A 12,582-nucleotide genomic window follows, 5' to 3' on the forward strand; every position below is an offset into this window, starting at 1 on the left:
GTTGTCACAGCTTGGTGCAGCCTCGAACTCCTGGGGCTCAGGATCTTCCCACCTCAGCCTCCCAGGCTGATCTCGAACTCCTGGCCTCAAGTGATCCTCCTGCCTCTACCTTTCAAAGTGCTGCAATTACAGGTGTGAGTCACTGCACCCGGCCCCAAAGCTTCTTCTTTCCACTCCCCTCCGACCCTCGCATCTAGCTGAAAATTATTATACTTCATGGCAGGCAGTTGGCTCTACAACAACATGACAAGTCAGGCACTGTTGTTACCCCCATTTTCCAGGGAGGAAGCTGAAGCCCAGAGGAGTGAAATGAATTGCCCACACAGCTGGTAAGCAGTGGAGCCAAGCCTTAAACGCAGTTCTGGTCTTGGCTGGGGCCCACACTATTAACCACTCTGCTAAAGTGCCTCTGACCTGGAGTTCCTGAAAGGGGAGGTGACAGAATTATGGAGCCCTCGGCTTGCAGCCTTCTCTTGGCATCTGACGCTGGTTCGGGTGCCACGCTAGGTGCCACAGAGCCACCTTGAAGCAGGCCCAGAGGAGAGTGAACGAGAAGGGGAGGGCATCTGGAAGTCGCATCACATGTGCAAAGCTGCAATAGCTAGGTCCGATTAAGTGGGGGTGAAGTATGGGGAAGTCCGTGTCAAAATGTGAAGTACTAAACTCCTGTCACATTTAGCCTAGATGATTGAGGTGGAGAAGCAAGTGGCTATGAATGATGGGGAACAGATACATGGAAGGTTTTGGTTCATTCCAAGGAAGAAATTTTGGCTGTTCAGATGGTACTAGTTCATGTACTAGATGGTACTAGTTCAGATGGTACAGAGTTCAGCTCTGGTAAGTAGTGATCTCCCCATCTCTTGACATATCCAAGCAGGCTGGGCACGGTGGCTCACACCTGTAATCTCAGCACTTTGGGAAGCCCAGGTGAGTGAATCACCTGAGATCAGGAGTTCGAGACCATCCTGGTCAACATGGTGAAACCCTGTCTCTACTAAAAATACAAAAATTAGCCAGCATGGTGGTGCATGCCTGTAATCCCAGCTACTTGGGAGGCTGAAGCAGGAGAATCACTTGAACCTGGGAGGTGGAGATTGCAGTGAGCCGAGATCACACCACTGCACTCCAGCCTGGACAAGAGTGAAACTCTGTCTCAAAAAAAAAGAAAGAAAGAAAGAAAGAAAAGAAAAGAAATATCCAAGCAGAGACCACATAATTCCTTGAAAATACCTGCACATTTCTAAGGTGAAGCCCACTTTAGTAGCCCAGCCCATTAGCAAATTTCACGGTGGTCATTTTAGGCAGGGAGGGCAGAAAGAGCAAAATTGCAGGAGGGAGAAGACGGGCAGAGGAAAGCAAGGAGACAAGGACAGGAGACTTGCACCCATTCCTCATGTCCACATACAGCACACACAGAGTGGGCAGCTGGTGGCAGGGGCTGATGGGAGGGGAGGGAAAGACAGTGATCTTTGGAACTCTGCACTTGTGATAAGATCTTGGTTTAAAAACAAGACAAAACAAAACACCTGCTGGCACCTCTGTCAATTTCCATCAGAAGAGGAGGCTGGACTTTGGTGCTCAGATTAAAACACACTCATGACTCACTGGTGGGTAGGGTGGTGCTTTCTATGGGGGACAAGTAGGGACTGGGCTACTCTGCATAAATCTCTGCCCCAAGGTTACAAGGACAAACATCTCTGATCAGTGGGCCCCTGCCCCATGGGGACAATTGTCCAGGGCTCCAGAGAAGAGGAGGAGCAGAATACCTCTCAGAAATGGAGTCAGGTTGTCCTAACTGGATTCAGACTGTTGTATGGTCACCTACTGGCTGCATAACCTTGGGCAAGTGATGTCACCTGCAATGAGCCTTAGTGAAGACAGTTACAGTGATAATGTGGGCCTTTCTTGTGGGTGTGTGTGACTAGGGTTACTACTCAGGTGACATGCATACAGTGAGTGCTCTCAGCCCAGTGGAAAGTGCTGGGTACTTGGTGAGTGATTCCACATCAGTTCACTTCAGGCTCCACCTGGAGTTTCTTCCCTCTCCAAATCCATGAAGACCTTGGTGACCATTTGGAGCTGCTGTCTTTCCCTTTGGTGTTCCCTTGGCATCTGCTTTTTCTTCTTCTTTTTTTTTTTGAGACAGAGTCTTGTTCTGTCGCCTATTCTGGAGTGCAGTGGCATGATCTCGGCTCACTGCAACCTCTGCCTCCTGGGTTCAAGCAATTCTCCTGTCTCAGCTTCCCAAGTAGCTGGGATTACAGGCGCCTGCTACCACACCTGACTAATTTTTGTATTTTTAGTAGATACAGCGTTTCACCATGTTGCTCAGGCTGGTCTCGAACCCCTGACCTCAGGTGATCCACCCACCTTGGCCTCCTAAGGTGCTGAGATTACAGGCATGAGCCAATGTGCCCGCCCCGGCACCTGCTTCTATGTCTCTCATGGTCCCCATCCGAATCTCTGCTACATGACCCTGTGGCCCATATCCTATGTGTCTCAACCTTGTCAAGGGCACATCCCTCAGCCCAAGTTGTTCTAGAACACAGGAGGTGTGACAAGCAAGAGGGCCTGAAGCTGCCTGGGAGTCACTGTGAGAGAAACCAATTTTTCAGCTTCATGGCCTTGCCACGGACCACTGGGGCTTTCTCAACCACCCATCCTACCCGACTTAAGCTGCTTGCTCAGTTCCTGTTTCACGAAGAAACAAGGAAGTGAAGAGATGGGCTGGCCTCTGGGCAAAGGCTAGCTGGGTGGGGGTTTGGGGAGCACCTCCGGCTCCTGGCTGTGACCGACAGGGAGGAAACAGTTGCTACTGAATCTTTCATATTTCTATTTTTTTTTTTTTGGTACCAAGAGTGCCCAACCACTGATTTCAGGAAGCACTCAGTGAGTTGGTAAAATTCACTGCTGACGTGGCTTTGCTGGCTGAAAAGTAGCCAGCCCAGCCCCTTCTGAGGTTCCAACTCACACACAGCTGGAACCAGCTGTCTGGCAAACGAGCAAAGGCTGACTTAGTTATCATTTAGAAAATGAACTATTAAGTGTCTTACACTGTAATCCCAGCACTTTGGGAGTCCAAGGTGGGAGGATCACTTGAGACCAGGAATTTGAGACCAGCTTAGGCACCATAGAGAGACACTATCTCTATAAAATAAAACTTAAAAAAAAATTAACTAGGCATGGTGGTGCACGCCTGTAGTCCTAGCTACTCAGGAGGCTGAGGCAGGAGGAGCGCTTGAACCCAGGAGTTCAAGGTTACAGTGAGCTCTGATGGCGCCACTGCACTCCAGCCTGGGTGACAGAGTAAGACCCTTTCTCTAAAAGAAAAACCAGAAGGAGTTATTTAGATGATTTGTGTATGTATGCATTTACCTATCATCTTACCTATGCCCTTTTCTATTCGGATTTGAAGTTTGAAGGAGCGAAGCCCGACACCACCATCGCCATTGTTGTCACAGCTGTGTCACCTCCAACAGGTCTCCTCGGGTCTGAGTACGTTCATTAGGGGCAGTAAGGGAGTAACAGAAGCACACACGGAAAGCGAGAGTGGAGCCATCGCGGAGCTGAGTCCGTATGCTGCTGATTTAGTCCTTGCTCTGGCCCCAGTGGACTGTGTGACTGTGAGCAATCCCTTCCTCTTCCTGGGTTGCTGTTGAAGTTTCTCCACCTGTACACTGAAAGGACTGCATCAGACTGTGTGTGTGTGCGTGTGTGTGTGTGTGTTTGGTCATGGAGCTCCTATTCAGGATTGACTCTGGAATTTTGGGGACTTGGTGCAAAATGAAAATGCCTGGTGCCCCTTGCTTAAAAATTATTGAGAATTTTGAGACAGTGACAGGCAAGTGTTAAACCAAGCGCGGGGCCCTTCTAAGCACAAAGTCTTGAGGGACTGCACAGGTCCTACACCTGTGAAGCTGGCCTGCGGCTACTTCAAGTACCATTTTACGGGAAGCCCATTAGGGCTACTTCGTGCGGGAGCTCCGTTTTCCTCAACAGCCTCTGTGGTGTTTCTGAGGCATCGCAGGCTCCTGGGAGCATAGTTGGGAAGACATAAATTAGATGTTTGCACATTAGCTGGGATTTCAGGCATGCGCCACCATGCCCAGCTAATTTTTGTATTTTTAGTAGAGACAGGGTTTTGCCATGTTAGGCAGGTATCTTTCTAGTTTTGACTATTTATATATAAAACTGGGGTCCCAGGTCAGTTTCTTACCTACCTGCAAAGGTGAAGCAGAGTTGAACTCACACTGGTTGAATGACAGCAATATCATCTCTCGTCTGTGTGGCTTCCTGGTTTAGAGTACTGCCACATCCGGGTCTTATGGGCCTCTCACCATAACCTCACCAAGAAGGCAGTATGAGAGCTTCCAGAAGGAATAACTGAAGACCAGAGAGAAGTGACTTGGCCAAGGCTACACAGTTGGCACAACTGGGACTCGAACCCCGGAATCTTAACTTCTAGGAAAAGGGGCTTTTCCACATGGTCTGCTCCCCAGGCAATCAGCAGTCGAGGAGAGGTTGCTAAGCCCCATTCCTGTCCTCCAACATTAAAACAAAGGACTACAGCCCGAGGAGACAGTTCCTAATGATCTCTCATTTCTAACAATGTCACAAAAATCCCTGTGTATCAGCCCGGGTGTATGTGCCCTGAATGTTTTCCTGCCTGACCCAGAGTGAACCCCTTAAAGCAGGAATGGTCAAGGCTGTCCATCTGGGTCCCAGGGGAGGGAGGAGCTGGGGTGGGTGTGAGTTCTCATTCCAACCACGTTCCAGGGCCAGATTCTTCATCCCAGAATGGTGGGCTGGAAGGGCAGTTAAGGAGACTTGGAGACGAGGTGGAGTCCTCGGTCTTGCACTGAGGAAAAAACACATGAGCTGCCTCGGGGTGAAAGGCCTTTGTGTGGGTGTTGGTCAGGGGCCTGGTCTTGCCACCCATGACCTGCCAGAACCACAGGAGCAAGTGTCAGGGTGCAAGGCAAAGGTCTGGCAGGTCCTGGGGAGGCATTATGGTGTGGCTCTGCTTCTCACCAGCAATGTGGTCCTGCTCGAGCCTGTTTTCTCATCAGCAAAATGGTGAAAGCCATATCACTCGCCCTTTCTTTTCTTTTGAGACGGAGCCTCGCTCTGTCACCCAGGCTAAAGTGCAGAGGTGCGATCTCCACCTCCCAGGTTCAAACTACCGGCTGACGCCACCACACCCAACCAACCTTTCTATTTTTAGTAGAGATGGGGTTTCGCCATGTTGCCCAGGCTGGTCTCGAACTCCTGGCCTCATGCGATCCTCCCGCCTTGGCCTCCCAAAGTGCTGGGATTACAGGAGTGAGCTACCACACCTGGCCAGGACTCTCCCTTTCTTGAGGGTGGATTCTAGAGTTCTCTGACTGGTTTAAAATCTGGCTTTTTAAATTTACCCAATGCAAAAAGTGACCTTGAGCCACTTGGTGAAACTCCATGGGCCTCACTGAGTTCCCCCACTTGTAAAATGGGAGTAAGAAAAGGGCCTTCTCAGAGGTTGTGAGGATTAAATGAGAAAATGCATGTAAAGCTTCTTCCATGTTGGCACAAAAACACTCTCAGTAAATGGTAGCCATGACCATGATGATGGTGATGGTGACTGTAATTTTATTAGTAGCAGCTGTTTTTGTGGGGTGAGCAGGTGAGGGAACAAATGACTCAGCGAACAGAGGCCCATCTTTGTGTTCTCAGTAAGGCTGGGTCAGGGCTGGGGCCTCTTGATGCCAGCACTGGTGGTGGTAACCATTACAGGTCACCCTCACACTCAGCAGACTAGGCCTGATGGTCCCAGGCCAGGGGATTTCTCTGCCTGGTACCTTTGCCCAGCACCCTGCACCCAGAGCCTTGGTTCTTTCCTTCCGCCAACTGTGCTCTGCTTGGCAAAGGTGCTAACCCCAACTTTTCTGGACAACATTTGACAAGTTTCCCAGTGTGGGGCTTCTTTCTGTACCCTTTACAAGGTTGCAATATCCTTAGCATGGGCTGGAGGTTGGCTGGTTGGGCGTGGCGTGCACGTGCGTCTGCGCACTTGGGCACACATACTCATATACATGCTCACACACACGTTCTCAAGGCCACGTGCTCCCCCGCTGAGCTTCTAGGAGCCTCATGTCCCCACCCCCCACCTCCCGTTCTCTTCCTCCTCCCCTACCACAAAAGCCACAGGTGACAGCAGTCTCTGGCAACACAGCAGACACAATACAAAACTCAGAGGCAAGTGTCTTTGCTAGGGTGTTTTAAACGTCTTAGCAGGATGTGAACCCAGGTGGCTAACGGCCAATTTGGCTGGAGCAAATTCTTCTCACCACAGTGGGCTCAGCGAATGAGGAGAGGGCTGGGAGGTGGGCTCAGGGACTCTGGATGGCGCTGAAGGGTGAAAGAGCTGGAGTGTGGGCTCATCTGGCTCCATCAGCTCCCAATCAAATGCGTGCCCTTGGGCATGGCCCACCCTCTGTCTGAAGCTCAGTGTTCCTGTCTGTGAAATGGAGAAACCAGACACTGCCTACACAAGGTGAAGGGCCATCCAATGATGCAGGAGAATTTAACAACATCGTAGCTGTGGCTGCGCGTTGGAAAGTTCAAAGGGCTCCCCGAATGCCAGGGAGTTCTAGAATAGTGACGCGGTCCAGCTGCCCAAGTTTGTTCTCCAACCTCTGGTAGGGTCATATTCCAGAGTGTCTCACCGAATTCCCTCCTACCCCACAGCCAAATTCCTATGGCTTAACTACCTTTGCCGTTACTTGGCATAGAGCCCACCCAGGGTTTAGGAATGATGGGTTCACATGTCGGGGGTTGTTGGTTCGTGCTCTGGCTGAGTGGAAACAGCTGTGGCAATGCCCAACAGGTGGTGATAGGTTTGGGTTCTCCTGGGACCATGGCACCCCTGGGTGGTAGGGGCATTGCTCTCTTGGGCATTTGTTTGGCAGGAGGGGAGCAGCTGTAGCAGTTTGTGCTAGGTTATAGGTTAGGCCTACTGAGATCACAGGAGAGAAGAGTCTAGCTGGCTCTCCTATCCCAGGTCCTGGGGTTAGGAGCCCAGGGTGCGGTATACAATCCCGGGGGCAGGGAGGTGCCACCTGGGGCCAAGAAGCCCTGTGCTCCTGGGGTCTGGTCTTGGAGAAGGAGGCTGAATGCAGTGGTTTCCAGGCAATGGGCCATCAGGGGCTCTTGGAGTATGTTTGGTGCAGGGTGAGGGGAGCCAAGCAAGGGAGCCCCCCGTCTAGATGGAGGGTTAGCAGGGAAGTCTTCTGGAGCCTCTAGACACTCCAGTCGAGGATGGCAAGAGTGGAGACCACTAACACAGAGGCCCAGGAGGCGGGGTCTGGGGCCCTGGCGGACAGGGGCTCTGTGTGCTGCTGCAGCCACTGGAACTCCTCCAGCAGTTGGCGCTTCTGCAGCTCTGGGCCCACCTTCTCCCGGATGGTCTGGTAGTAGCGATTCAGGTACTGGAGCTGCGAAAGATAGAAGGGATGAGAGCCTCTCCAAGCCAAGCTGCCAAGAGGTGCAGTCTTGGCGACACCCACTCCCCTGCTGTGGTACTCCAGCTGCCCACCACGATCCAGCTGCCCACCACGATCCAGCTGCCCACCACGATCCAGATGCCCACAGGTCCCCCACCATCATCAGGCCTCAGGAATTCTCTGGGGCTTTCCAGAGGCAGTTCCCCTCGGCAGCTGTTTCATGTCATAGTGATGTTCATGGGTGGTGAGGTGGGTAGATTTCAGGCCCGGGAATGGGAGTAAGCTGGGTAGGCATTCTTATCCTCAGCTTACAAAAGAGGAGACTGAGGCAAAAGAGTGGAAGGGATCACTTACAGCTCCAGGCCTTGTAGCGGCTGAGCTCAGAGGCCCAACCTCAGACCCCCCAGTTGTTCACTACCTGGGGTTGGGCAGGCTGGTTTGACTGGAAAGTTCTAGAAGCTCTGGGATCTCTGGTGAGCTGGGGAGGAATGCCCCAGTGTGTGTCTGCAGGTACCACCAATGTGGACCCTCCTGGGGGAGGGGCAGGGACAGAGGGTGTGGTGGCAGGTAGCAAAGGCAGGAAAGGCCCAGGGTCAGAGAGATGGCAGTGCTGAGGGGCACTCACGTGCTCGGGAGATAGCAGGCTGACATCGATGAGGTTCCGGTCATAGGGCACAAATGATACCACCTCAAAGGTCAGGTAGCTCCCTGGGTACTGGGAACCCACAAGAGAAGGCGGGTAAGCAGGACAGTGAGGGAGGAGGAGGAGGTGGGCTGAAGGGAAGGAGGGAGCACTCCACCCAGAGGACACAGGAGCTGGGCCTCATCAACCTGGACACTCGGGGTAGGCTGAACCTTCTAGAGTCCCTTCTCTTGGCGAGCCCCCTTGTCTGACACTTAGTGCTCCATCTTTGGTGCTTCCCTCCTGATTCTGGAAATTTAGACTTAGGTTTGTGTTTTTCAAAGTTTGCACATCAACAGCACTTAGGGAGCGTGATAAATATGCAGAATCCAGGGCCCACCTCCCAAACCTACTGGAGGCAGAATCCTTAGGGCAGGTCCCAGAAACCGAAATTTCAATCATTTTATTTTATTTTTTTGAGACAGGATCTTCCTCTGTTACCCAGGCTGGAGTGCAGTGGCGCGATCACAGTCCCCTGCAGCCTCGACCTCCTGGGCTCAGGTGATCCTTCTACCTCAGCCTCCCAAGTAGCTGGGACTATAGATGGGCACCACAACGCCCAGATAATTTTTGTATTTTTAGTAGAGATGAGGTTTCACCATGTTGGCCAGGCTGGTCTCAAACTCCTAGGCTCAGGTGATCCACCCACCTCAGCCTCCCAAAGTGCTGGGATTACAGGCATGAGCCACCATGCCTGCCCTTAAATCATTTAAAAATAAATGATTATTAGGTTTTTCAATCAATCAATCAATCAGTCATCTATGTAATCTATCTATAGATTCATCTATCCATATCTCTATGTATCCATGTATTTATTGATCTGTCTATATAGACAAATGTAAAGAGGAAAAAATAGCCCATAATTCCCATCTCCCAGAGAACCCTTGCATGTATGTGCTTAGGAAACTCAAACTACACAAAGATACACAATAAAAATTGAAAGTCTCTTTTGGCATGGTGGCCCATGCCTGTAATCCCAGCCCTTTTGGAGGCCGAGACAGGCAGATCGATTGAGCCAAGGAGTTTGAGACCAGCCTGGGTAACATGGAGAAACCTCGCTGTTACGGCTAGGCTTTGTGTCCCTGGCCAAATCTCATCTTGATTGTCCCCAGGGTATTTAGCAAGAGACTTGGTGGGAAGTGATTGACTAAGGGGGTGGTTTCCCCCATGCTGTTCTTGTGACAGTGAGTCCTCACAAAATCTAATGGTTTTTTGTTTGTTTGTTTCTTTTGTTTTGTTTTGAGACGGAGTCTCACTCTCTCTCCCAGGCTGGAGTGCAGTGGTGTAATCTCGGCTCACTGCAACCTCCGCCTCCCAGGTTTAAGCGATTCTCCTGCCTCAGCCTCCCGAGTAGCTGGGATTACAGGCACACACCAGCATGCCTGGCTAATTTTTGTAGTTTTAGTAGAGACAGGGTTTCGCCAAGTTGGCCAGGCTGGTCTCAAACTCCTGACCTCAGGTGACTCACCTGCCTCGGCCTCCCAAAGTGCTGGGATTACAGGCGTGAACCACCACGCCCTGCTGATCTGATGGGTTCATGAGGTAGTTTTCCCTGCTCTCCCTAGCTCTCTCTTTCCTGCCACCATGTCAAGACCCTTGCTTCAAGCCCTTTGCCTTCTGCCATGATTGTAAGTTTCCTGAGGCCTTCCCAGCCATGTGGAACTGTGAGTCAATTAAACCTCTTTTCTTTATCCAGTCTTGGGTAGTATCTTTATAGCAGTGTGAGAATAGACTAATACACCAGTCTCTACAAAAAAATACAAAAATTAGCCAGCCATGGTGGCATCCATCTATAGTCCCAGTTACTTGGAGGCTGAGGTGGGAGGATCACCTGAGCCCAGGAGGTCAAGGCTGCAGTGAGCCATAATCATTCCACTGCACTCCATCCTGGGCAACAGAGCGAGACTCTATTTCAAAAAAAAAAAAAAAAAGAGAGAAAGAAAAAGGCTGAGTGCTGTGGCTTACGCCTATAATCTCAGCACTTCAGGATGCCGAGGTGGGCAGATATTTTGAGGTCAGGAATTCGAGACCAGCCTGGCCAACATGGTGAAATCCCGTCTCCACTAAAAATACAAAAATCAGTCAGGTGTGGTGTCAGGCACCTGTAGTCCCAGCTACTTGGGAGGCTGAGGCAGGAGAATCGCTTGAACCCAGGAGGTAGAGGTTGCAGTGAGCCGAAATGGTGCCATTGCACTCCAGCCTGGGTGACAGAGTGAGACTCTGTCTCTAAAAAAGAAAAGAAAAAAAGTTTAGACTTGTTCAGTTTTGTTCCTGAGAACGTTTCAGGCATACACAGCATATGTATCTATCTATGTGTATATTTTGAAAATTCACACAAAATGTATTCTACCATACATACTTTTCTGCACCTTCCTTCCCTGCCCCACTGCCCTTACTTGTAAACCTAGGAGAGTGCTTCACAGTAGCTCAGGGAGAGCTACCTCATTCTTTTTAAGGGCTGTGGAAGACTCTGTAGTGTGTGGATGTCCCATGGTTTATTTAACCAGGATATTGAGTCCACTGCCAAATTTTTACTCTATTTACCATCAATGCTGCAAGTCAACATCATTGTATAAACATCTTGGTGAGCTTTCGGGACTATATCTAGAAGGTACATATCTGGTGTAGGGATTGCCGAAACAAAAGTACAAGCGTTTTTAATAGGTAATTTCACAGATATTGTCAAACCACCCTCCAGAAAGGTTGCACCGATTGTACTTTCTCCAAAAGTGTATGAGAATGCCCATTTCCCCACATACTCACTAGCACTAGGTATCATCAAAGTCACTGATTTTTGCCAATCTGATAGGTGAAACATGGTATTCTATTGTTGTTTTGATTTGCATTTCTTTTCTTTCTTTTTTTTTTCTCAGATAAGAGTCTCCCTCTGTCGACCAGGCTGGAGTGCATTGGTGAGATCTTTGATCACTGGAATTTCTGCCTCCTGGGTTCAAATGATTCTCTTGCCTCAGCCTCCCGAGTAGCTGGGATTACAGGCATGCACCACCATGCCTGGCTAATTTTTGTATTTTTAGTAGAAACAGGGTTTCACCATGTTGGCCACGCTGGTCTTGAATTCCTGATCTCAAGTGATCCACCCACCTCGGCCTCCCAAAGTGCTGGGATTACAGACGTGAGCCACCGTGCCGGGCCCTGGTTTGTATTTCTTTAAGGATGAACTTGAGCATCTTTCCAAGTGTATGTGGACCATTTGGTGTTAATTTACTGAATTGCCTTTTCATGTCCTTTGCCCTATTTTTTCCTGTTTTGCCTATTTTTATCTTACGGATTTGTAAACGCTCATGGTAAAATGAGGTTCACACTCTCCCTGTGACATGTGCTATATTTGTCACACATCTCTTGACTTTGTTTATGGCATTGTTTCCATAAACATTGTTTCCATTTTCTATTTAGTTTAGTCAGAGTTATTAATCTCTTCCTTCATGGCTTCTGGTCTTGCACAGAAAGACTCTTTTCCACCCTGAGATTATAAATGAATGTATATAGGTTTTCCTCTACATCTTTTGCGGTCTCATTTCTCACCTTAAAACTTTGGTCCATCTGGAATTTTATTTTGGAGGTTATTCAGTTTAATCCCCCCAAATTAGCCATTTGTTCCCTCTGTTTATTTGATGAATAATCATTTTTTCTGACTGTTTTGCAACATCAGCTTTCTTGTAAACGAAATTCCCATGTTGTTTATGGGAATTAGAGGGTTTATTTCTGGACTGATTATTCTGTTCCATTGCTACAGCTGTCTATTTCATCTCATGTCATACTATTTTAGTTATGGGAGTTTGTGTTCAAATCTGAGAGGGCTGGCTTTCCTTATTGTTCTTTGTGTGTGTGTGAGATGGGGTTTTGCTCTGTCACCCAGGCTACAGTGCAGTGGCATGATCATGGCTCACTGCAGCCTTAACCTCCCCAGGCTTAGAAGATCCTCCCACCTCAGTTTCCTGAGTAGCTGGGACTGCAGGTACACAACACTACGCAGCTAATTTTTTTTGTATTTTTCTGAGAGACAAGGTCTTGCCATGTTGCCCAGGCTGATCTCAAACTCCTGAGCTCAAGCGATCCTCCTGCCTTGGCATCCCAAAGTGCTGGGATTACAGGCATGAGCCACTGCACCTGGCCCTGCTCTTCTTTTTCAAATATTTTTCTAGCTACTTAGCTATCTTCACATGTTTATTTTTACAAATAAACTTTACTATCATTTTGTGAAGTTACAAAAGTGTCCAGTTAGCATTGAAATGGAGGTTGTCTTGAATTTATAGATTAATTTAAAGAGAAATGATATCTTCATAATATTGAGGCTTCTCTCCAGAGAGCACCATTTACTTAAATCTTTTTTATGTCCCTTAGTAGAGAGTTTCTCCATGTAGCCTTTTCGAGTTTACATCTAGGTATTTTATCTTCTTGGCT

At 49.2% G+C, this 12,582-nt stretch overlaps 1 protein-coding gene across 1 annotated transcript in view; it reads right to left on the bottom strand.

Moving 5' to 3' along the window:
• Positions 1-6,238: 6,238 nt before the first annotated feature.
• XPNPEP2 (X-prolyl aminopeptidase 2) overlaps positions 6,239-12,582 on the bottom strand; it is a 31,610-nt gene continuing 25,266 nt past the window's right edge. Inside the window, exons 20-21 of the mRNA XM_012458727.3 lie at positions 8,104-8,193; positions 6,239-7,469 (exon numbers count right to left, since the gene is read on the bottom strand). Coding sequence (XP_012314150.2) covers positions 7,275-7,469; positions 8,104-8,193 — 285 coding nt within the window. The 3' untranslated portion in view covers positions 6,239-7,274. The remainder of the gene's footprint in view (positions 7,470-8,103; positions 8,194-12,582) is intronic.

The sequence above is a fragment of the Aotus nancymaae genome, unplaced genomic scaffold, assembly GCF_030222135.1.
Source record: "Aotus nancymaae isolate 86718 unplaced genomic scaffold, 86718_ANA_hifiasm-v0.15.2.pri h1tg000004l, whole genome shotgun sequence".
NCBI lineage: Eukaryota > Metazoa > Chordata > Mammalia > Primates > Aotidae > Aotus > Aotus nancymaae.